The sequence below is a fragment of the Maniola hyperantus genome, chromosome 13, assembly GCF_902806685.2.
Source record: "Maniola hyperantus chromosome 13, iAphHyp1.2, whole genome shotgun sequence".
Lineage (NCBI taxonomy): Eukaryota > Metazoa > Arthropoda > Insecta > Lepidoptera > Nymphalidae > Maniola > Maniola hyperantus.
In genome coordinates this window covers 2,566,578-2,591,365 of record NC_048548.1, presented here as the reverse complement: position 1 = coordinate 2,591,365, position 24,788 = coordinate 2,566,578, and the positions used below count along the sequence as shown (strand labels likewise).

Genomic DNA, 24,788 nt, shown 5'->3' with positions numbered 1-24,788 from the left:
ACTGTTCTTAGTGATGAAATCATTTATTTTGATAAGGCATGAGCATAATAGCATGAGTAAAATAAACGCGTTTAAATGTAGTCCAAAAAAAATTCAAGATTTTTAAATAAAAAAATGGTTGCTGTGCCTCACTCGACATAGATGGGTATAGTGTGTCGCGGACTTTTTTGTAGATATTTATAAGATCTACAATTAATTAGAACATTTTATGGTTCTATCTTTTATAGTTTAGGCAGCGTACGCAAAATAAGTAACTTTTCTGGTTGATTTTTTACACCTTGTGTCCGAAAAACCCAAATATCTTACGGAACCCTATTTTTTTCCAAAATAAAATATAGCCTATGTTACTCGTGGATAATGTAGCTTTCGAATGGTGAAAGAATTTTTAAAATCGGTACAGTAGTTTTGAGCCTATTCAGTACAAACAAACAAACAAACAAACAAACAAACAAACAAACAAAGTTTTCCTCTTTATAATATTAGTGTAGATTTAAAAAAAATTTCAAAACCCAAAAGTCGCCCGTAAATGACGATATGTCTACGTCACTGTCAAAGTCAGCTGAAGAAAATGAAAACATTGAAAAGCAGCTTTCGGTAGTTCTAAACTGTGGTTCTAAATCTGAAAATGTGTCAATAAAACGAAGAAATAAAAAGTTAAAAATTATGTAAAATATTAAGAAGCACTAGCACATTTTAAATACCATAAGGAATGCTCGTAAACTTAACGTACGAATTTCAATAACCTCAAAACACATGTACGGTAAACTTAGTCTATTTAGCAGAGTAGTTAGAATACATAGCGTGCGCTATTACAAAAAAGACACTAAGAAGCTGTTGGAATTTCTAGCCAGTATGCCGAAGCCCAATTCTGACAGGATAGCGGAGGCCCAACGCCAGCGTCAGACTATTTCAAAAAAGTCTGAAAAGTACGGCCCCAGTACAGTGTACCTACAGGTATTAGGTTCCGGTGCCAGAGGAGCTCCCAACACTTTGTATCTGTTCACGGATCAAAAGAGGTGAGTTAATAATCAATTGTGTTAAATAATTATTTAATTTTTTTCTGAAGAAAGCTTCTACAGAACTTATTGCAAGCCTATTGCATCATGTACCTACTATGAATAATGCCTTACCACTTCGGCCTTTGCTAATAAAACTACTCACTGTTTGGTTACAATTTAGGTCATACTAAATTCTAATTATTGTATGAGAGAAATGTGCTAGTAAGTAAGTAAGTAGGTAGTGCATAAATTTTAGTAGTAAGATAGCTATTTGCATTTATGTTATACAATTTATAGTAGTTCTAGATATTCTGCTTCATCATGGTTGAAAGAGGATCCAAATAGCATATAGATTATTTATAATTATTATATTGTACTAGCTTATGCCCGCAACTTCGTCCGCGTGGACTACACAAATTTCAAACCCCTATTTCACCCCCTTAGGGGTTGCATTTTCAAAAATCCTTTCTTAGCAGATGCCTACGCCATAATAGCTATTTGCATGCAGAATTTCAGCCCGTTCCGTCCAGTAGTTTGAGCTGTGCGTTGATAGATCAGTCAGTCAGTCACCTATTCCTTTTATATATTTAGATTAACTCACAGGTACTTGTTTAACTGCGGAGAGGGTACTCAGAGGCTAGCACATGAACACAAAGTCAAGTTGTCACGACTTGATCACATCTTCATTACAAACAAGACCTGGAGAAACATTGGTGGTTTACCAGGCCTCTCGCTCACACTTCAAGATGTTGGTGTACCAAATATCACATTGCATGGACCAGAAGGATTGGTAAGTTACAGCTAAAGATAGCAAACTAAGCCACACTAATAATTTTGAGAAAGTTTTATTTCCAACTAGCTGCCCTGGCGAACTTCGTTCCGCCTAGCAGTCGATTCAAATTTTTAATTTTTTCTCTCCGTAAGAACCATCCTCGTACTTCAAGGAATATTATAAAAAAGAATTAGCGAAATCGGTTCAGCTGTTCTCGAGATTTGCGATGAGCAACACATTTACTTCACATTTGATTCATTTTTATATTATAGATATTGAAAAACCCTAATTAAACCTTAATTTTTCAATTTACAATGTTATTATACCTTACTATACAAGCCATTGCAGCCCCGTGCATTGCTGGAGCGAGTCAAATCCAAGCTTTTTTATCGTTTACATAGTCTGCGACTGTATAATATGCTTTTTTTAGGAGCATACTTTTAACACATTTTTTAAACTTGTGTAAAGGCAAGTCCAAAATTGCTTGTGGCATTTTATTATAAAATATTACACTCATTCCCACAAATGACTTTCCCACCTTCCAGAGGCGGAGCGCAGGGGTAGCTAGCTTATTTTTGTTTCTAGTTTGCCTATCATGGAGATCACTGTTTTTTTTTGTAACTGTGAATGTTTTGTCGTACAAAAATTATATTATTGTAAATATATTGGGAAGCTACTGTAAGAATACCTATTTCCTTAAATATCTCTCGTAGGGAATCGCGCGGTTTTAAATTATAAATTGCACGTATTGCCCTTTTTTGTAATACGAATATTTTCCCAATATCTGCCGCTTTACCCCATAGCAAGACTCCGTAAGACATAATACTGTGGAAATAGGCCAATACACAATTTTTGCAGTTTCCACGTCAGTTACCTGTCGAATCCTTCTAACAGCATAAGCAGCAGAGCTGAATTTACCAGCAAGTGTTGATATATGGGCGTTCCATTGAAGCTTTGCATCTAACGTGATCCCCAGGAACACGGTGGTCTCCTCCACTTTTAACATATCATTATTTATCATTAGGTTAATGTCCTTGGTCGTCTTTGTATTGGGCAGAGAAAATATAACACACTTGGTTTTCTTTGCATTTAAAAGTAAATTGTTGACAGTAAACCAATGAGTGACCCGCGATATGGCATTATTTATATCGTCAAAATTGTTCTTATTTCTATCGACTTTAAAAATTAGAGACGTATCATCTGCAAATAGCACAATATCGCAAGTATTATGGACGAAATATGGTAAATCGTTTATATATACCAAGAACATGAAGGGACCTAGTATAGAGCCTTGAAGAACGCCCATTAGTGAGGGTGATCCGGATGACTTCACATCATTTACACATACGGTTTGTATACGGTCACTCAGATAAGACGCAATGAGACTAAGCGCAGTGTTTTTAATTCCATAGTGGCTCAATTTAGTAAAAAGAGTCTCGTGCTCAACGCAATCGAACGCTTTAGACAAATCACAGAAAATTCCAATGGCATTCTGTGAGTTCTCCCACGCATCGAATATATGCTTTAAAAGCATTGCGCCCGCATCAATTGTTGATCGACCTTTAGTAAAACCGTACTGCTCAGAGTGAAGTAATTTATTCAGATTGAAGTGTCGGAGCAGTTGGTTGAGCATAATTTTTTCAAATATCTTGCTAAAAGTCGGCAAAATTGATATTGGCCTGTAATTGTTTGGGTCATTTTTATTGCCCGATTTAAAAAGAGGAATTAATTTACTACATTTCATAAGATCTCTCATTAAAAATTAGAGCAAGATACGGAGCAATAATATCAATAATATTTGATAGTTATCATATGTACAAGTTATTACTGTGCCATGAAAAGGTAACATTATATATTCAGTTTTATTGTTAACATGTTAATATTGTTATAGGATGAATTGTACAATGCAACAAAAAGGTTTGTGATAATGAAGGAGATGAGTGTCAAAATGGCAAAGTGCAGCAGCTCTGAGGACTTTAAAGACAACGTGATGACTGTCAAATATGTACTTATGTAAGTAACAATGTACTAGTGTCCTGCCGACGCTGAAGCCGTTTATTTGGCTGTCGTCACAACCTTCGGTCAAAGGCGAAGCTTAATAACCTTAAGAAATTCAGTCCAAGATTGGTTAAAAGTGAATAAAAATTAAATAAATGGATTAATATCTATGGATAACTTCGACCCTCGCGGGACGCTTTTTCTGTTGCGCTTTAGTGTATCCATAATAGTTCGTTCGTTTTCGACGCTAGAAACTTTCGGCCGAACGTAAAGCCGAAGGTTCAGTCAGACACTACAATTTACCAAAACACATATTACTCACTGGACCAGTGAAATGAAATGATTTATTTGTTCCTACATAGGTCTTTTTAAAAATTGTGCCAGGGACCCTGAAGTAAGTTTGCAAAACCTGTATCTCAGGGTCCCCAAAAAACTAGTAATTGTAGTATGAATAGGTTGGACGTAGTAGTATAACTACTAAGATGGCCGTACTCTTACTCATCCCTTTACTCGTGGTCCGTTATCCTGATTTTCAAAGAAATTCCTAAAGAGAGTGACATTGTATGTGCAGGCACGACCGTACCAAACGGAGATCTCCCACCAAGCAGTTGGTTGTGCTCGGTAGTACCAGCTGAGACGGTTGTGTCTTGAAACTTCTTTATATAGTCCAGATAGCAGAAAACTGTCAGTGTGAGTACTGTCAGCGGTACATTTGTTCAGGACTATGTCATGAAATATTATCGATTGAATAGCGCCACCTAGTTGCAACTGTGGCAACCGCCACAATATCACCACTAAAGTAATACTTTTATTACAGGGGTCCCAAAGGCAATATCTTCCAAACAGACCCCAAGCCAGCAGCAAAGAAGCCCAAACTAGATGATAAGACAGCAGCTGAGTTCGAGGAGTTTATACATGATGACACAGATTACTACAGGTCTCGCCAAGCAACAGCGAACAGCAAAAATATGAATGCTAAGCCTAAAACGAAACCTCATAACAACGAAAAGGGTAAGGGAGCTTTTTCTTTACCTTAACAATTTCCATAGACTGGTTAAGGACTGCTATGTTTTGAAGAAAGTTATGTATTACCATTAGAATATACAGGGTTAACCAGTAGCCCTACTGCGGTTGTTTGACAGCTACAATGTCACGATCGCAATCATCTCTGATTGGTTAATGCTCGCTCACTATTGGCTACAATGCATTGTTGCAACAAGAATGGCACAAATTCAGCCAATCGGAACAATTGAGATTGTAATAATGATTGATGCAGGTTTTAGACAATCGCCCTGCTGAATGCTAGCAAAAACGAAGTAATAGTACTGATTATTACTGGTATGTGGCACAAAAAACGCAAACAAAATCCTGCAAATTATTGCAAATTAATAAAACATCTGTCTGACGCTAGAGGTTAACGAACGTTGCGTAAGTAGGCCACTCGGAGTCAACACCGCGTTGTAGGTGGGGAATTACCTAAGTTTTGCACGCTATACATTGCTGGTTTGAAAAATACTAAATCACTAAAACTATAAAATGAGGCAAATTGTTATTGGTATTGGATAGTGTATAAATAGTATAACAATAAGTTATAACAATAACGCTAAGTTTTTGCTAGCGTTCTGGTTACACCCTGTATGTTCAATCAGAGGAATTACGTAAATCTACGCACTTTGTGAGAAAACCTCCGGCGCAGCTCAATAGGGATGTTGCCTATATCAAAAATAAAATATTTCTTAGCAACTTTTAAATAGAGGGTCTTCCAAAATACGTAAATTCCACGTCCTTCGTTAGTTTTATGTGTGATAACCATTTTAAATTATCGGTAAAACTAAAAAAGCACGTTAATTGATTTTGACGTCACATACCGATATTCCATAGAAACTCGCATACTAAGCGCGTGTTTTGACGTTTGATAAAAAGTTACTGATTTGACTAGTTGTACTTTGCAACATTGTCCCATAAAAAAAATTGGATTCCAAGTCCTCAATCCTGATGATGACGTGAAAACTGATGGGAATCAAAGAGAAGCACGGGTTTTTTAAAAACCTAAATCTTCGCGGACGAAGTCATCAGCTAGTTTAGAATAAAATTAGGTAGGCCTTGGTTTCCTACCATCCACCCTGGAAGCTGCCGTTTACGTAACTAGCATGCTTTTTCTTTCAGATTATTACAAGAAAAAGACTGAGAAAGTTCTGGAAGATCTACAAAAACAACATTACTCTACTGTTGCGTACATCTGTACTATTAAGGTTTGTTATAATTTATTACATATTTTGTTTATAATTTTGTAACCTACATCCAGCCCTGGGATGTAAGCTAACTCTGAACCAAATTAATCAAAATCGGTTAAACTGTTGGACCGTGAAAAGCTAGCAGACAGGCAGACACACTTCCTCATTAATAGTATTAGTTTGGATTATTATAACTTGCAGGTTTTTTTATTATACTGGTTTGGGTTTCTTTTATGATGGTGCGGAACCCTTCGCGTGAGCTGACTCGTACTTGACCAGTTTTTTTCTTTGTCAATAGAAACGCCTGGGTACTTTAGACCTGGAGAAATGCGTGGAATTTGGAGTGAAACCAGGCCCAATGTTAGGACAATTAAAGAGTGGCCATGACGTAGTGTTGCCGGACGGACGACTGGTGCTGTCCAAGGACGTGAAGACGCCAGACGACCCCGGACCAGTGTTTATCGGTAAGCAGCAGTTTAACTTATACTGGGATCCTTACTAAACAAAGCATTTTATCATAGCTAATGTCAGATTAAATAAGAAGCAGTGAGTGAGCGCAGTCTTAGCCGCGACGCGTGCGCGAACTGCCTCCCTTTTGAAAAAGGAAATCACTCACGATAGTTTAAACGCTAATATAGGTTACTATTTTCTTTAGTTTAGTATCTTTTGGTTGTTATAGTGCTAGAAGTGCCAGAGCTGTCGTACCTGAACGAGTCGGAGTTTGCGGCGCACTTCGACAGTGACAAAAACCCGCCTGAGAACGTGCCCGCTCTCGTCGTGCATTACACGCCGCCACATGTCCTACAACATCCCAAGTCAGTTCCTCAAACCATACTATTAATATAAATGAAAAAGTGTGACTGTCTGTCTGGTGGCTTTTCACGGCCTTTTCTTTGAACTGATTTTGATGAAATTTGGTACAGAAAGTAGCCCATGTCAGCCCGAAAATCTCAGGGGCTGACATGAGCAACTTTTGAAATTGGGAAACCAAGAGTTCCCACGGTATTTCTAGTAAATCGGCCAAGTGCGAGTCAGGCTCGCGCACCGAGGGTTCCGTAGTACAATCGTATTTTGTCGACATTTTGCATGATATACAAAAAACTATGATTCATAAAAATAAATAAAAACTGTTTTAGAATCCACAGGTGAAGCCCTTTCATATGATACCCCACTTGATATAATTAACTTACTTTGATAATTGAAAATACTAATTATTAGTTCATGACCACAATTTAATTTTTTTTGTGTGATTTAACCACAAATTAACGGTTTTCAGATTTTTCCCCAATTGTCTGCTATAAGACCTACCTACCTGCCAAATTTCATGATTCTAGGTCAACGGGAAGTACCCTGTAGGTTTCTTGACAGATAGACAGACAAACAACAAAGTGACCCTACAAGGGTTCCGTTTTTCCTTTTGAGGTATGGAACCCTAAAAATGCGTTTTTAAAATGAGTTGCGGTAAAAAACGGCCAATACGTGCTCTTGTGTTGTTTCTTCAAATTATAAAAACTAGAAACTAAATCCAATAGGCGTTTTAAATTGGGTAATTCCATCAGGTATCGTGCCTTCATGGCAAAGTTTGGCACTTCAACACGCCACCTGATCCTCAACTCACAGAACTCTTGCCTGGGCTCTGAAGCGGTGCACCGAACTCAGCACAAACTGCACCTGTTGGATGCGGACATGTTCCCTATGTTACGCGACTTGAGCGTGCCCGCTCTATGGAACCCTAGTCCGTCTTTGCCGCAGACTGATAGCCCTATACGATTGAAGGGGTTAGAGGAACTGAAGAATAAGGTATGTTATTATACTACACTAGCTTATCCCCGCGGCGCCCGCGTGTATATAATATAGCCTATGTCACTCAGGAATAATGTAGCTTTCTATTGGTGAAAGAATTTTCAAAATCGGTTCAGTAGTTCCACAGATTACGTTAACGTCGTTAAGTTTGTTTGTAGGGGACAAACAAACTTAACGACATTACCTCTTTATAATATTAGTATAGATTTACCTGTGTGCATTTAAAAAGGCATCATGGTACAGATGTTCTATTTCACGAAGACCGTTTGGCTATGTTTGTGTAAGTGCACACGTACACATTGTTTACGTTACGCACACTAATCTGTACACTCACTACTGCAACCAAGGCAGAGCGGTCACCGTGAAATAGAATCACTACCTCACTACCCATTATAAATGCGATATTGTGTTTGTTTGTTGGTTTATTGGTTTGTCCTTCAATCACGTCGCAACGGAGCAACGGATCAACATGATTTTTCGCATGGTTATAGTTAAAGACCTGGAGAGTGACATAGACTTTTTATTCCGGAAAATTAAAGAATCCCTCGGGATTAAAAAAATACTAGATCCACGCGAACGAAGTCGCAGGCCACAGCTAGTATCTATAATAATTCAAATAGACTCTATTTAAATTATTGTCAAGATCGAAGTAATAAAGCAATAATACCTCTTTCAAAAAAGAATTTGCTCGATTTGGTTGCATGTCGAGTGTTCAGTTTGCTTGGCTTGGCTTGGCTTGGCTTGGCTTGGCTTGGCTTGGTTTGCACGCATGCTGGGTGTGGCAACACAACGCGTTTTATAGATCGCCGCGGCTCAGTTCCAAAACCTCATTAGTGCGGAGGGCTTGTGCGGTGGAGACGCGGGAGTTTGCGCTGCGGACTGGCTCGCTACGCTCGAGCTCCAGTTAACTATACTCTATCCGCAGAAAGAACTTAGTATAGCGCTCTCTCTCTGTTACGGTAATCCCATACAAATGATAGAGACAAAAATCTCAGTGGGCGCCAACTATCTTGACCAACCAATCACAAACGATTTCGAATTATTTTTCAAAACATTTTCGAATTGAATTTCGATTTTTTTATTCAGATTAAAAAAATCTAATGTTTTTGAAAACATGTTTGTAATTGATTGGTGCCTCAAAATGGTTAACGCCCATTGATATTTTTGTCTGTATCATTTCATGGGATTACGTAACAGAGAGAGTGCTATACTAACATCGTTCCGCGGATAGAGTATACCCATTTAACTGCCTGCTTTTTTTTGTCTGATGAGACCATTATTCAATATTGACTGGAATTATTTACCCTTTGCTTGGTAAACTTGGCTTGGCTTGGTTTGTATGCACGCTGGGTGTGGCAACACGTGACACGGTTTATAGATCGCCCCGGCTCAGTTCCAGATCCTCATTAGTGCGGAGGGCTTGTGCGGTGGCGACGCGGGAGTTTGTGCCGCGGACTCGCTCGCCATACTTGAGCTTCATTCAACACCAATTTAACTGTCTTTTATTAGTCTGATAGTATAACTAATTTATAGCAAGAATTATTTATCTATCTGCTGGTTGGTAAACTTGGCTTGGCTTGGCTTGGTTTGTATGCACGCGGGGTGTGGCAACACGTAACACGGTTTTTAGATCGCCGCGGCTCAGTTCCAGAACCTCATTAGTGCGGAGGGCTCGTGCGGTGGCGACGCGGGCGTTTGCGCCGCGGACTCGCTTGCCAAGCTCGAGCTGATCGCGGGTCGGACGCTCACGATGTTCCATTTGAGGCCGAAGAAGCTACTTGATAGGTGAGTTTATTACTATTTTACCATTTGAAAATGTTTCTTCTACTATTTCTTTTCTAAATAAATAGTAACGTAAAGTAGAGAGCCACCGAGCAAGTACCGAACGGGCGCCCTCCCGCGTTTCGGCCCATATAACCGCGAGGTTGGTGGGGCCATGGGAGGTTGTCAGTTGTCCCTATCCCTCCAAATTTCATCAAAATCACTACATAATTATTTAACGGGTGGGGCGTGAAAATCTAGCAGACAGGCAGACAGACACACTTTCACATTTATAATATTAGTATGGATATGGATTACGTTACAGAGAGAGCTATATTAACTTCTTTCGACGGATAGAGTATAGTGAGAAATAATTAACTTAGTATTTTTACAGATCAGCGGAGCCGAAACTCCACATCCAAGACTACCTCCAAGAGACGATGAACGCGGACGGCTTCGTGGAGAGCTTGGAGAAGTTCCGTAGCCTGGTGGACAGCATGCGCTACGCGAACAGCGGCGCCCAGAAGGAGTACCCCAAGGTCGTGTTCCTGGGGACCGGCTCCTGTATACCCAGCAAGACGAGGAATACTAGCGCTATTGTGGTACATGTTGAGTTAGTAAAACTATTGTACTTTCAGTTTTTTTTTTATTCTTATACAAGTAAGCCCTTGACTGCGACCTCACCACCATCCGATTTACGCAGTCTTGGCTTTCAAGTCTGCGTTCACGATGTCCAGCCAGCGCTTTCTCGGGCGTCCTAAGGAAACGAAAGCCCAAGAAAGCGCTGGCTTCCGATCTTTCTATACGCGGCTGAGACGTGGACCCTAGACAAACCGACCGGCGAAAGATCGACACTCTGGAAATGTGGTGCTGCAGACGACTTTTAAGAATAAAATGGACCGCACGTCGCTGTGTGTTGATAGATCAGTCAGTCACCTTTTCCTTTTATATATTTAGATTAAGAATTAAGATTTGCAAAAGAAATCTTTCTATACGCGGCTGAGACGTGGACCCTAGACAAACCGACCGGCGAAAGATCGACGCTCTGGAAATGTGGTGCTGCAGACGACTCTTAAGAATAAAATGGACCGCACATCGCTGTGTGTTGATAGATCAGTCAGTCACCTTTTCCTTTTATATAATATTTAGATTAAGAATTAAGATATACAAAAGATTAAGGGTGTTATTCTATAGTGTCATTTCATTAATATTCTAGTGAAACCCGGTCTATGCTGTTAGACTGTGGTGAAGGAACATTCGGGCAGCTGGTGCGTTTCTACGGCCCCAAGCGCGTCAACACGTTCCTGAGGTCGCTCAGGGCTATCTACGTGTCTCATCTCCACGCTGACCACCATATCGGTTTGTATTCTTATTTATTTCCTGTTTTATTTATATTTACCAAACTTGCCAATACCCGGGACTTCGTCCGCGTGGACTAAACAAATTCCAAACACCTATTTTACTCCCTTAGGAGTTGAATTTTCAAAAATCCTTTCTTACAGGATCTCTACGTCATAATAGCTATCTACATGACAATTTTCCGCCCGATCCGTCGAGTAGTTTGAGCTGTGCGTTGATAAATCAGTCAGTCTATCAGCTTTTCCTTTATATATTAAGATTTCTCTTATTTTTGACTAATTTTTTTAACCCCCTCTTAAATTCTCACCCAGGTCTTATCGGAGTTCTGCAGGCTCGACGGCAGGCGTTCGAAGAGTTAGAAGAGCAGACGCCAATAACACCGCTGTATCTTCTGGCTCCTGGTCAGATAGTCACGTGGCTCTCCATATACGACCACCAGTTCGAGCCCATCCGGGAAGAGTTCACCCTTATACCCAACCAGAGTTTGGTATGTCTTGCAAATTGTTTCGTAGCGATTTTTGCTCACGCCAATGAAGCCAAGTTCTATCTTCTGGTTGATAGTCAGATCGTGACCGACCTCTCTATATACTATCTATGTACTGCTCGACCACAAGTTCGAACCAATCCTGGACGAGTTCACACTTATGCCCAATCAGAGTTTGGAAAGAATATCTTGCATATTTCATGCCACGTCTTTACTAACACATAATCATATGAAATAATCTTTATTTCTTACCTTTTCATGTGTATTAGACCATCAGAGGAATGTGCAACACCTAGATGAGTCAAAAGAAAATCTCACAAATTGCGAGACGACCTTTAATAATTTCTTAGCGAATCCCAGAAATGCCTTTTGATATTGTCAAATCTTGTCAGTAGTAAATTAAACTAGTTGACGATTCAAAGGCACTTGTAAAAGTTTATTTGGATAAAAGTCTATTCTATTCTATTCTAATCTTGAATTTTCAAAATATTCAAAATTTAGTTGTAGTGATAGTGTAAACAATATTTTAGTCACGAAGTCGTTTCTCTTATAGCTGGAGTCAAACACTGAATCCTCAAACGCAGAGCTAACGTCAGCAGTGTTAGCTAGTATAGGGGTGCAGGAAATACGCACGTGTCTGGTCTCGCACTGTCCTAACGCCTTCGGGGTTGCTATTCAGGTGGACCTCAATTACAAGCTCACTTACTCCGGCGATACTATACCTTGTGAAGAACTCGTTAAAATTGGTGAGTACGAAAGTTTGGTTGAATCGTATTTACTTGTAACTACCTTCAATTTTAGATTAAGTGTTTTAAGCTGAGGAAGAAGTAAGAATATGTATGTACTTTGAAAAAATTGTGACATTCTTGGGCTGAAATTGCGTGATTCAGCCAAAACCACTCCATTTACGACTTCAGTCCTTGCTTGCATTATTTTATAGCCTGGGCTGAGTATGTTAAATTTTTTTTAATTTCATAAAAACCAATCTGTGACATGAAGGATTCCCAATTAAAAACTGGTTCTAAGGATGGTAAAAATAAAAAACTAAGTTTTGTGCCCTTATCCGACCTTAAAGAGTTTAGCACCCCGACACATTCGCATGCGATGACCCTTTACTTTACACCATTGACATAAAAACGTTCTGCTATCGCGTTAAAACTTCAAAATATGTTTTAGTGTGCTTGAGAAAGACCTTTAAAACTCTGCTCACTATTAGTGCAGGTGCATAAAATCTGACCAAAATATAAAACCAAACATTCCAGGTAAAGATTCCACCCTCTTGATTCACGAAGCGACGATGGAGGACGAATTGGCAGACGAGGCACGAACCAAAATGCACTCCACCACGTCACAGGCCATTGCCATTGGAAAGCAGATGGGCGCCAAATACACAGTCCTGACGCACTTCAGCCAAAGATACGCGAGGCTTCCGCGACTCAATTCCCACATTCTGAACGATAATAACAGCGTTGGGATTTCATTCGATAATATGCAGGTGTGTAATGTGTATCTTTACTTATACAGGGTGTAATTAGAGCGCTAGCAAAATCGAAGACACGTGATATTACTAATGGTTACTGATAAGATACCAGTGGATTTAGTGGATAAGATAAGGGAGCAGTGTAGTTTAACACTGGTATTCATATTCAAGAGGCTCCTTTGGGGGACTATTCAGACGACATGTGTCATATTGAACCTTATTGCATTGTGTAAAGGTTGAATATGACAACATCCTCTGCATGGTCCCATAAAGAAGCCCGTATTTTGTCTATGAATCACTTTGTAAGTCGCGTGTACTTTATTTCAGATAACAACCAGCGACCTTGAGCTCCTCCCGCATATGTACGCGCCATTACAACTGATGTTCGCTGAACATTGCGTCGAGTTGGAACTGAAGGCGCAGAACCGCGCGCGGCAAAAGAAACGGCCAATTTCTCCTAGCATGCCCACTTCCGGTAGCATTCGAAACTATTCCACGCACACACAAACCACAGACAACGAAACGACTACAGATACTAACAAAACCATAGAAAATAGAATGACCGCAGACAATGACATGACCATAGACAATGTAATAACCACAGACATAAACATGAGCACAGATTCAAATGACATCACAGACAGTTCAAATGATACTCTCACAGATAAAATATTTGCAACAGATTCAAACGAAAATCATAGAAAAAATATTACAGATAATAATTGTGTTAGCTAGTGATGGTTATTTGTATTGTTTCCTGCATCAAGTGTATTTAGTCGGGTAAATTTTCACTCAACATTACTAACTGTAATAGTCAACGAAACATGGGATTTTGAGCTGTATTTACGAAAAACGCTTTTATCTTATAATTTAGCTGAAAATCCAATTTATACCGATGTCCGTCAAAGTTACATTGAAAAGCTCGATTTAGTCTAAATACTTATATAAAAGAAAAAGGTGACTGACTGACTGATCTATCAACGCACAGCTCAAATTACTGGACATATAGGTCTGAAATAGCTATTACAACGTAGACATCCGCTAAGAAAGGATTTTTGAAAATTCAACCCCTAAGGTGGCAAAATAGGTGTTTGAAATTTGTGTAGTCCACGCGGACGAAGTCGCGAGCATAAGCTAGTGTAAAGTACGAAAGCGTATGTAATAAATTATAATAATAATTGTTGCCAGTTGTTGATATAGCAGTTATGTTTGATTATGCTGAATCATTAGTTCTGTTCGACTGTATGAATTTGAAAGTCATTGTAATGTTTAAGTTTTAGTTATTCTTGGTTAGTTTAGTATAATTTATTATACTGAAGTTATGCAAATAAATATTTTAGTCTTTAAACTGTAGTTTTTGTAACCTTAAAACTGCCTTAACAATTTACATAATATGTAGGTACTATATTATAGTCGTATAACAAGACAGTAAACGGCAGTAAATATTGAGCTTTAGAAAGAGATAATCGGCAGCTTCAGCATCTGTAAAGCGTCGTCTCTGTCACTCATGCGGTCTATGTGACGTTTTGTCACGGACTTGACAGTTTCAACGACAGAAAACACTACGAAGACTAGACTTTAAAACTCTATACAGTGTAATATTTAGGTCGCGTTGGGTACTGTATAGTTTTCATCAAGAAAGTTGAAACTGTTGGCCAACAGTTTCAACTTTCTTGATGAAAACTATACAGTACCTTATTAACTTGCAAATGTTGTTACGAAAGGCCTTTCGTAACAACATTTGCAAGTTGTTTAAAAATAATATTACCGAAGTCGCATTTATATCTATAAAAATAGGTATGTGTCGGGTAGTGAACGCTGCATGCGTCATAAATTTTTTCGCCGCAACTTCAAATCTTTTTCACGTAGGTAAACACGGCCATACTGACGAGTCGCTGCACCGCAAATTGTTTTCGCTTCGTGTGGACTCGGTTTTACGATGAAATGATAGATTGTAGCGTACATATACCAGTCTTTACTATTGATCTTTTTCTAATTAACTTTACACTAGAATGTAACAAAATGAATCTACAAATTTAACAGCGCCACGGAGACAGCGCTCGCCAGGCTGCCGCGGTGCTGAGTCTGCGCCTGCACCGACTTCTGCTCGCGGATATAGAGAGAGTCACTCATCTCGTTAGTTCCTTTGCCTCTTCTTTTTTACTCGTAAAACCAGCTAGGTATCGACAACCTAAAATTATTTTTTCTAGCGATTAGCGAGGCTTTTCTAAATATTTTATTGTATTATTCAATTGATAGTTTTTGAAACTACAATAAAATTTTCGTCATAGCTTAGACCAGGAAGCAATAATATGGACCCAAACATATTCATGTGGTCATATAAAATTTGAAGGTGAGAACGCATTAGGCGGGTTCGGTGTTGTGGTGTGTTGCAGAGTTTTAAAACAAGGACGATCAATGCACCTCATCATAATATAAAATTTATAACACCGATCGCTTTGTCACGTCGCGACATACCACAGCAAAAATAAAATTGTATGCGCCTTCAGACGTGTATCTTTCGTAATATATGCAGATATTTTATTTGTAAGTAGGTACATTATTAAAAAATGCTTTGACTGAATTAAAAGGCATCCAGCACTTTCTAAAGTTCGATACGTTTATAGGTTTAAGACAAGAAAAAAGTTTAGCAGAACGCAGGGCTGGGTGCCGAAGCAAATCGTGTTCACCCTCTAAGGCTTCAAGGAGCCCGTCTAGTAAGTATTCAAGCTTTATTTTAGTTGTGTTTTGAAGTAAATTAGTAGGTAGGTATCTACGCTAAAAAGAAAAAGAAAAATGTAACCACGTGCGAGGAGTGGATTTATCGATGTTACCACAAAACACTAAGTATTTGCATGTTTTGTGGTAATAGCGATAAATCTGCTATTGTCATTTGTCCTCACACGGCGGGTGTTACAGAAACGATTATTTCTAGAAACACCAACCAGGGGCAGCACACCACATTCACTGGACAGATCTGTAAATCATAAAACGCGTAAGTATTTTTATTAAATACTCATATAAGTCACATAAAATTGAAAATACTTACCGATAATAATCGCACCGCTAAGGTTAGATGTTCTATTACCCAATAGGCCTTCGGGAAGCATCAAATAGTACAACGTTCTCACTTCTGTCGGCAGTCCATACTACAGTGCGACAAGGCTATCTTGGCGCGTGGCAAAAATTGGAACCAATTGGCATCATGTTTCCCCTTTGTTCTTGTCATTGTCTTATAATATATTACTTCGTAAGGACAGGGCCATTGAACAAGCAAAATGGCACTGATTCATTGGTCCTAAAATGTTTATTTAGCACCAATGCAACCTAAGGGACGTCTGGATTTCAAACGGGTCGTTCATTAGTATCTAAGAGGTGGCGCTGATTTTTTTGGTTCCAAAACCGTGAAAAATTTTGTTCGCTTGGGCATATCTTGTCATTTATATCGATGGTTCATGTTTGAATATTCTAAGCCTTTGTTCTCCAACAGCGCCCCCCTGTCAATGTCATTCAAGTGCCAAGAGAGCCTTGTCGCACTGTATCACAATTTTTTTTAATTTGCAGCACGTACGACGAGCGAAACGTCGAATGTTAGCAAGCGGATTGCGGCCAACACCAACACGTCTGCGACTAGTCGTACCACTTTTGTTGTTGACTGTAAATACCCGCTTAATATTTTAGATTCCGTTTGTCATACAAAATGGTTACAGTAAAAACTACAATTTTTTTTGCTAGGACTATTTCTACGGAGAGAAGTTAGTTATAGGGCTCTCTCTGTTACGTAGGTAATCCCATACAAATGACAAACATAAAAAAGTCAGTGATCGTCAATCATTTTGACCACATTTTGAGTGACCAACCAATAACAAACGAACCTATTCGAATGTTTTTTGAAAACATAAAAAATAGGTACGTATAAATTAGGTACCTACCTACGGAAAACATAGGTTTGTACTTTGTGATGTGACTCGACTGAGCGGCACGCTGCTTGGCGTTTATTTCTAATTTGATTAACCTTACTTACATACTTAATATTATAATTACGAAAGTGTCCCTGTCTGTCTGCTAGCTTTTTACGCCCCGTCTGTTTAACAGAACGGGTACAGAGATAGTTTTCATCCCGGAGATGGACATAGGAGCTACTAAGTACTTTTTATCCTGGAAATCAAAGAGTTCCTACGGGATTTAAGAAAAGCTAAATCTACGTGGACGAATGTCATAGCATCATGTAGTTACTTATGGAATGTTTTCAGCTCGCTCCAGAACGTTAAATTCTACAACTGCCAGCTGTCTAACGGAAGCATCGCATGTTACTGCCGACATTTTTGTGAACAATAACATTTTCAACTGCGCTAGAAAACCTGTGCCTGCAACACCTATTGGTTAGATTTCTCAGGGCCGTCTTAACCCGGGGGTTCAAGGGGTGCGGTGCACCCGGGCGCAGAGTCCTAGGGGGTGCAAACGAGCCGACCGCCCATAAATTTACCTACCTACCTAGATATGATTTCGGGCGGTGCCGAAAAGGAAACAAGTATAATATGCCCCCATGGGCAATATTTTGAAAAATTTATACCTACCTCCAGAAATCCTAATAATTAGGATTTCTGTAGGTAGGTAGGTAACTACTAAAATTAATATTATGTTTGTCTATTGAATAAAATTTTCGTATATTATTTAGAAATAAAATTGAGAAAAATTTTGGGATTCAGTTAGTACCTACCTAATATAATTTTAATACGATATAGGTTCTAAAAACATCGGTCACAAAAAACCATTCGTGACACCTATCAATAAAAGATCGGCCCTAAAGACAGGAGAACGCTCAAAACCTTCAGGTATCCTACTTAGATGACAATATTAATGAATTTTTCAGAATGTTTTATTTCATTATTAACCGTCTATTCAAAAGTTGCAGACAGTGAAAAATCTCCTTTATCTGTGAAGCTTTCCCGATCACCCGTTAAATCTTGCAGAGGTAAATAAAGAATTTTCCCCAACTGTTGGCAACTAACTCATATCTTTCTCTTATAGAATATAATATAAGGTATCGGAGGCCGCAGGCGGCTTGCGCTGCATCTTGGGTCACATGACTGTCAGTATCAAATATCAATTACCTATTGGATGTTTATATTAGATCGAGTGATGAAGTAAGATTAAAGGGGTTGTCCACTGAAGTAGAGCGGAGCGAAGACGTTCTCAGCCGACCAATCAAATTATTGATAAATAATTTGAAAAATTTGCACGTCATCTATCAATAATCTCATTGGTCTGCTGCACTCGCTTCCGCTCCATTGCGCTTCAGTGAACCAGCATCGTAATGCATTAGTGGTGTGACTGTGAACTATTTAAAAGGTAATACCTACTGTCATACATTTTTGCATGGAGATAACAAGTACCTATTGGTAGTTACCTAGTTAAATAATTTAGCTGAAATTCAAAATGCAAACCTCGATATCATTTAACATGCGCGTTATATAATAGGTAGGTAATTACCTACTTACATGTGTTTTCACTCATTAGTCTTTATTTTTAAAGCGGAACATACAACGTCTCCTAAAACGGTTTCTGCAACCGAGAGGGTACCACGTAGACCTATATTACGTGAGTATTGACTTGCAAACTTGTAGACCCTTATGAGCTTGCCCTGTACGAAACGTTCTTGTTCAATGTTTCTGATACGAAACGCTATGGTGTGGAATACCCTTCCCGTTCCGGCGTTCGTATTTTCTGCCACGTGTAACCTCAAGGCAAGAGTAGGCAATAGGCATCTACTAGACAAGCGCGCTTCAACCTAGACGTTATCACTGCTTTTTATTAGCATGATTTTCGTCAAGCGCAAACCTACAAGTATCTCGCAATAAAAGACTTCCAAGATGTTATAGGTATTGATGATCACCCTCATAGAGCTCACATATTTTCTAAGAGGATTTTTTCCTATACGCTATATACTTATATGGAATACACGACGACGTCTAAATTTCGTTTCAGTACTGCCCAAAATAGACCTTGCGACCAGTATTCTCTACCACTTATTGTTCTGGAGGCTCCACCACATTGTCGCCTGCCTCTCGTACTTGCAGTGGCAATTGCTAATAACAGTAATCGCAGTTGGTTATTTGTTCTGGACAGCTACTAAGGCCGCACCCAGGTCTGGAGAAAATTCCCGCGGCGTACATACCAGTTCTGATACACCAAGGTTGAATGTGAAAACCGTTCCTGACGCTAAATGTAAGAACTAAGAGTACAATATTATTTGTAGCAGCGAAAACTATTCGAACAGTAACATTAATGTCAAAAAGAAATAATTATTTAAAGGTACAAAGTCCGGCTCGGAGGACCAATTTGATTACTTTCAAGAAATTACTCACATTTTAAATGTGATACATAATAAAATGTAACCTAAAGGAATAAAACCCTCAACAACCTCATCCTGATTATTTGGATGGAAGAAATATTCGCTACGTTGTTAATCCTGTATTTTAATATTTATCCTTTGTTTAATTTTTTTATTAGTTTAATATTTTTCCTTTGTTTAGCAATAAGACAGAAATCGCTTCAGCCACGAGTCGGTTTGAGACAGGGATCACTAGACAGAAATCCGCAAGGTAAAACTATCAAATCAATTGTTCATGTTTAACTAACTAACTACTAACTAGTTACCTAGCGATATAGTTTCCGATTTCTGGAAGTCAGATCGAGCTTTGGTTTACAGAAACGAGATATTTAACTACATCCAATAGGCCGAGATCGTCAAATACGACTTTTATCAGAGACTGGAATACAGGTAAACTTTTTTCAACTACCTACCAGCATTTTAAGGGTTATTGATATCTCTCAGATTTCTGAAAATAACATACTGGTAACAGGATAGACTTCAATGCGTATAGGGTAAACTTATTTCTAATTTCTAGAAAAACCATCGGCAATGCAGGATACTGGAAATCATATTTTTACATTTAATAATGATAATCCTACGAAAGTAAACGTCAAACCACAAGGTATGGACGAAAAAATAATAAATTGAGATTTTATAATTCTCGTAAGTTGAATGTTTAGAGTTGAACCCACGTTTCCAATAGAGCGGAGACATCATCTAACAGTTGGTTATTGACCACGTCTTTCCTCCGTTCCGTTTCAGTGAAAACGCACCCTTAAGGTATAGTCAACTAAAGCGGACTGGAGACGTTGAGTGGACCAATCAGATAATTATTGTATTGATAGATCACGTGATAATTTTATCACTTTTAATAGTGTGATTGGCTCTACACTTGTCTTTGCTCTGCTCCAGTTGACAGGCACCTTAAGGCTCGGTATCCACTTAAGCGGGGATAGGCAAAGAATTGTTTACAGTTTAGATTATAGATAGATGGCGTCACGTCATCTACATACAAAAATAATCTAATTGGTGTTACGGTACCAATGGTCTCTAGTCTGGTTTGGTGGGAGGCTACTACAGATTAATAGGAGGCTATACGGCTGTAGCTAGTTACCACTCTAACGGCAAAGTCGTGGCACCAAGCGGTCCAATACAATGCAGTGTAGATACCGATAAGGGGTAAAGTACCTATGGGTTTTATAAAATACCACCATACCCTTCCAAGTTAGCATGCTTCCACCTTAGACTGCGTCTTTATTTACCAACAGGTGATATCGCAGTCAAGGGCTAACTTGTAAAGGATTTTAAAAAAAACCAAAGAGGTGATTGTTTCAGCTATCGTAAAACCAACACCGACAACTTCCCGAGGGAGTATAAATGTGGCAACAAAAAATCCAGGAAGTTCCAAATATATAAAAACTCTTCCTCCTATGAATGGCCGATACTGTAAGTATTTTCATATATAACAGAATAGTTCTTGTGCTAATAGAGAGAGAGCCTCTTAAGCAGATGACAGCAGATGCACACCGTATCATGTCCAGAGATGAAGCCCCACCTCGCTAAGTTTACCCTAGACTTCCCCATTAGTATTCATTACCAATGGTAAAATAGACTAATAGATAAGCTACTATTTCTTATGAACCGAATTCAAAATTTCATAACAAGTACGAATTAACTATAGTAATTTAAATAATTTCGAAAATGTTTTAATTATACATTGCAGCAGTTAATCACAGCAACAAAAGTTTCAAACCACAGTTAGAAGATATCAAGAGTTCTTTTTTGCTGATGAATAATAAGAACACTGATAGAAATAATAAGGCTCAACCAAAAAGAGGTACATATTCAAAGCGAAACTTCTTTAGTGGCGTAAGGGTACCTGTCCACTGAAACGTAGCGGAGCGATCTGTATATCAGATTTTTATGGAAAATCTTAATTCTATAAAAAAATCTCTGTGCTATTTTTGTCTGTTGAACTCTCTCCTCCGCTCGGCTTCAGTGAACAGACACCCTTAAAATACAGATGTCACACTGAGAATTTTAGAGACCTATCTAAAAAGTAAGCATGAGCAAACACCTAAATAAATTAATTGGTATGTTTATTTTAATTGTGTAATGTTTATGTGACAAACAGATACAATAATTCAAACTGTTATAAATAATGTTAATGTTTTAGATGCTCAACAGGTCCAAGTGTGTAAGCCACAGCCATTAAATGAAAATGAAAGAAGAAAACTGTTGTTGAAAACAATGAACAATTTTCAGACAAAGCAATTTTGGAATGATTCAAGTATGTGAAAAATTTTAGGTTGAAAGTTTATTGAAGATAATAAATTGAAGATTATTTTCTTATTTCAAGGAAACCCTTTTGTTACAGAATACGACAGAATAGAGGGCCTAAATTGGATACCATGGAAATAAATGAGTTTGTGAATAAAGCATCTTTCCCATAAGAATTTATTGACAGTTACATGAATAGTTTTGTTAAAGTTTACGAGTACTAAACATAAATAAAAAAAATTGAATAAATCTTCTTTAATTTTCTTATGATCCTGAGCCTTTTCCATCTTTCTCTTTCTGGTCCTTGTCATCCTTTTCGTCTTTGTCCTTTTTGATGGTAGACATAGCATTGCGGATGGCCTCACTCTGTGGGTCCACGCCCGGGAGGTTCTCTAATACACTTTGGAGGAATGCTGGGTCATTCATAACCTCTGCATATTCCTCAGACACGTCCATAGTCTCTTCAGCCGGTGTTGCATCTTGCTGCATGCTCATTTGCATGGCTAGAGCGATTTGTTCCTCCTCCGATAGCTCCATAGCTTCTCGGCCGAGCGACATGGCTAAATTTCTCTCGATGCCAGTGTTTTGAGCTTCCCCAGTTTTGCTAGGCTCTCCCTCGGTGGTTGTCTGCTGGCGACGCGACTCTTCCTCTTGGCGCTGTCTCTGTTCTTCCATAGACACACGAAGAGCGAGAGCGAGTTCTGGATCTTCATTAGGATCAACGCCGAACTCGAACGGTGACAAACCAGACCCTGATGGACCAGCACCATCACCACCAATGACGGGGCTGGAAATCAAAGCCTCCGACAAAACAACACAGCCACCAGCTGGCACCGATACTAAGTGGCTACCCCCAGATGTATTTTCTTTGCCATTCAGAGTGTTCACAAAGGATGTTAAAAGAGGATTGTTCTCAGAGTCCTCACCAAATGAGACAACGTCGCAATTCACCTTCTCCTTCTTCAGTCTTTTGGCTAGCTTAACGAGCTCCTTCTCATCCGTGTTTATCGGCGAACCCACGAATACTACTATCCTCATTTTATGATTTTTCCCTTGACGATGCTTTAGAGCCAAGTGTGCGATTCTAATACCGGTCAATATGTTAATATCTCCATTAGGCTGGATACGGTGGAGCTTGGTTAGTATTCGGCCGACATCGCTAGTTAATGTGGCCAACACCTCCACATTCGCCAAAGTCAGTAAACCAACATTGTTCTCAGGATTGGTTCGTGTTTTAGAATGACATACCAAATTAACAGCATCTTGCTGAGCCTGCAGCCTTGTTGGAAGGAAATCTCCATTTCTCATGTAATCACTGTTGTCCACACAAATCATTGTACTTTCAAGAACCATTTTGGGGATAATTTCCGAAGTAGCAACTAATTATTTCTGAAAAATCTCAATTACAAAAGCGCAACTGCATTAATAAATTTTTGCTAAATCACAGACCACAGACTAATAACAAATCCTACCTCAGTCTCAAAGACTTATTGACATTTGACGAAAAATATAACGACTTCATAGACTAGAGTAGAAAAAATGAATAATCCACGAATCAAATAGATCGACATCAGACGAGTCGCAGGGAGCTGCTGGATCCAGGCGGCGCAAGACCGTGGCGTGTGGAAGTCCCTACAAGAGACCTATGTCCAGCAGTGGACGTCTATTGGTTGATGATGATGATGATGAATAGATTCGTGGAATAATCTGATCCGAATCGAATGCAGTGCACAAGCCACACAACACTTGTACCATAAACTAAAATTATGTGACTTTTCTGTCGTGTTGGGCTATATATCTGTGGTATGTTTTCTAGACTTGTCTATGGCAAAAATTTTACTGCAAGTCTGAGATTGAAATAAATTTTCAAGATAGAATTCGGAATAATTCCGAATAATCATGGCTTTCGGTGATTATCCAAAAGAGTACAATCCATCAGTACATGGACCGTATGACCCTGCTCGTTATTACGGAAAGCGTAAGTACAAAAATATTTTTCATACTTTGAAGGTAATGTCCGATTATGTAATTTGAAATTTTGTTATGTTTTTAGCTGATACCCCCTTCGGCCAGGTTAAATTGAGCGAGGTGGGATCATGGCTCGCACGTAGGAACAAAAGCCCATCTGCGTTTATGGGTGCCTGCAGCCGAGGTATTTATATTCATAATATTTTTAGGTTAAATACTTCCAATTACCTGACCCACCCTGGTTTCGCGGGTAAAATTCCCTTTCTATTAAGAGGGAATTGTACCCGCGAAACCAGGGTCTACCTCACAAAAAAAACCTACATGCTAATCTTAAGTTTCTAGGTCCAGGTTTTAGCTGTATGTTGATGTCAGTTTATAATTTTATGATGGTTAAATATAAACTTTCCTTAATAATTGAATAAAATTGTCTTTCAAGTTTGGTGGAGATGGCAGCACAAGTACATGCAGCCTAAGAGGGTTACCGCAGCTCCATTTTTCCAATTGATTGTTGGAAGCATGGCTTTCTTCTACATGATCAACTATGGTAAAATCAGTAAGTATCGAGAAGACTACAGGTATTAAAAGGTCAAAAGTAGAATAGGTTTTGTTTAATTTTTATAGCATATTGGGCTAATTTTATATATTTCTTTGTGAAACAGAAATCATATTTTTGCCTATAAATTCAAATTCCAATTAAGTTTTTGTGACATACTTCTCTAATGACCTGTGTGCTGGAGCCTGGATGGATGACCTTAAGAAGGTAGCAGAAAGTGGGTGGATGAGGAAAGTGGAGGGCAGTGTATGGTGGCACATTCTCAGAAAGATCTATGTCCAGCAGTGGGATGCAAACAGTAGTACGATTGCAGTAGAATGACAGCTACGATGTCACGATCACAATCACCTCTGACTGGTTGATGCTCGCTCAATATTGGCTACAATGCATTGTTGCAACAAGGAATTGCGATTGTAATGATGATTGATGCAGGTTTTGCGGAATCGACCTGGCTGATTGATTGACTTCTCAAATGATTACTAAAGGGCATTATTTAAAATTGACTTTTTTATTTCATTACAGAGCACCACAGGAGCTACAAGTACCACTAATAGTGAACATGGATTGTTTCATGCAATATTTAATTATTTATGTGTGTGAAATGTAAAATCTATGTATGTATTGGTTCTAGGTTGCATTCAATAATAACAATAAAGCTAGTACAATAACGTGATTTTCTTTTTGTCTCAAGATTTTTGTTATCCTTTATAATGAACTAGCTG

General features: G+C 38.8%; 4 protein-coding genes across 6 annotated transcripts; 3 read left to right on the top strand and 1 right to left on the bottom strand.

Annotated features, from left to right (window-relative positions):
- The first annotated feature begins 542 nt into the window (after positions 1–542).
- RNaseZ (ribonuclease Z) lies at positions 543–14,237 on the top strand. 3 transcript variants are annotated; one of them, XM_034974622.2, is made up of 16 exons: positions 543–755; positions 848–1,016; positions 1,602–1,788; positions 3,662–3,783; positions 4,586–4,779; positions 5,935–6,020; positions 6,301–6,466; positions 6,682–6,817; positions 7,562–7,802; positions 9,436–9,590; positions 9,961–10,179; positions 10,783–10,925; positions 11,237–11,412; positions 11,963–12,155; positions 12,672–12,904; positions 13,217–14,237. In XM_034974622.2, the coding sequence occupies exons 2-16, from the start codon at positions 853–855 to the stop codon at positions 13,622–13,624; spliced, it is 2,823 nt and encodes a 940-aa protein (XP_034830513.1). In that variant the 5' UTR covers positions 543–755; positions 848–852; the 3' UTR covers positions 13,625–14,237. The 3 variants fall into 3 exon arrangements, with proteins under 3 accessions (XP_034830513.1, XP_034830512.1, XP_034830511.1); XM_034974621.2 differs by having other exon boundaries at positions 543–1,016; positions 9,451–9,590; XM_034974620.2 differs by having other exon boundaries at positions 543–1,016.
- Positions 14,095–21,891, top strand: LOC117987834 (uncharacterized). Its single transcript, XM_069502715.1, has 15 exons — positions 14,095–14,131; positions 14,933–15,025; positions 15,517–15,606; positions 15,825–15,884; positions 16,454–16,546; positions 17,635–17,724; positions 17,805–17,864; positions 18,425–18,490; positions 18,878–19,117; positions 19,426–19,494; positions 19,602–19,673; positions 20,601–20,711; positions 20,989–21,102; positions 21,442–21,555; positions 21,643–21,891. The coding sequence occupies exons 1-15, from the start codon at positions 14,095–14,097 to the stop codon at positions 21,684–21,686; spliced, it is 1,353 nt and encodes a 450-aa protein (XP_069358816.1). The 3' UTR covers positions 21,687–21,891.
- Rpn10 (regulatory particle non-ATPase 10) lies at positions 21,705–23,014 on the bottom strand. Its single transcript, XM_034974635.2, has one exon. The coding sequence runs from the start codon at positions 22,896–22,898 to the stop codon at positions 21,810–21,812; it is 1,089 nt and encodes a 362-aa protein (XP_034830526.1). The 5' UTR covers positions 22,899–23,014; the 3' UTR covers positions 21,705–21,809.
- A 347-nt stretch (positions 23,015–23,361) lies between these two features.
- ATPsynF (ATP synthase, subunit F) lies at positions 23,362–24,734 on the top strand. The gene is made up of 4 exons (XM_034974648.2): positions 23,362–23,523; positions 23,599–23,697; positions 23,950–24,066; positions 24,589–24,734. The coding sequence occupies exons 1-4, from the start codon at positions 23,445–23,447 to the stop codon at positions 24,615–24,617; spliced, it is 324 nt and encodes a 107-aa protein (XP_034830539.1). The 5' UTR covers positions 23,362–23,444; the 3' UTR covers positions 24,618–24,734.
- The last annotated feature ends 54 nt before the right edge of the window (positions 24,735–24,788 follow it).

What these genes read in the sequence shown, in the direction of transcription:
- Rpn10 (XM_034974635.2), bottom strand. Translation starts at nt 22,898, where the DNA reads ATGGTTCTTGAAAGTACAATGATTTGTGTGGACAACAGTGATTACATG.
- ATPsynF (XM_034974648.2), top strand. Translation starts at nt 23,445, where the DNA reads ATGGCTTTCGGTGATTATCCAAAAGAGTACAATCCATCAGTACATGGA. An exon ending in TGCTCGTTATTACGGAAAGC is followed by an intron (nt 23,524 to 23,598) that starts GTAAGTACAAAA and finishes TTATGTTTTTAG; the next exon opens with CTGATACCCCCTTCGGCCAG. An exon ending in GATCAACTATGGTAAAATCA is followed by an intron (nt 24,067 to 24,588) that starts GTAAGTATCGAG and finishes ATTTCATTACAG; the next exon opens with AGCACCACAGGAGCTACAAG.
- RNaseZ (XM_034974620.2), top strand. Translation starts at nt 754, where the DNA reads ATGTACGGTAAACTTAGTCTATTTAGCAGAGTAGTTAGAATACATAGC. An exon ending in CATGTCCTACAACATCCCAA is followed by an intron (nt 6,818 to 7,561) that starts GTCAGTTCCTCA and finishes TAATTCCATCAG; the next exon opens with GTATCGTGCCTTCATGGCAA. An exon ending in CCACGCTGACCACCATATCG is followed by an intron (nt 10,926 to 11,236) that starts GTTTGTATTCTT and finishes ATTCTCACCCAG; the next exon opens with GTCTTATCGGAGTTCTGCAG.
- LOC117987834 (XM_069502715.1), top strand. Translation starts at nt 14,095, where the DNA reads ATGTTTGATTATGCTGAATCATTAGTTCTGTTCGACT. An exon ending in ACCACGTAGACCTATATTAC is followed by an intron (nt 18,491 to 18,877) that starts GTGAGTATTGAC and finishes ATTTCGTTTCAG; the next exon opens with TACTGCCCAAAATAGACCTT. An exon ending in TAAGGCTCAACCAAAAAGAG is followed by an intron (nt 21,103 to 21,441) that starts GTACATATTCAA and finishes TTAATGTTTTAG; the next exon opens with ATGCTCAACAGGTCCAAGTG.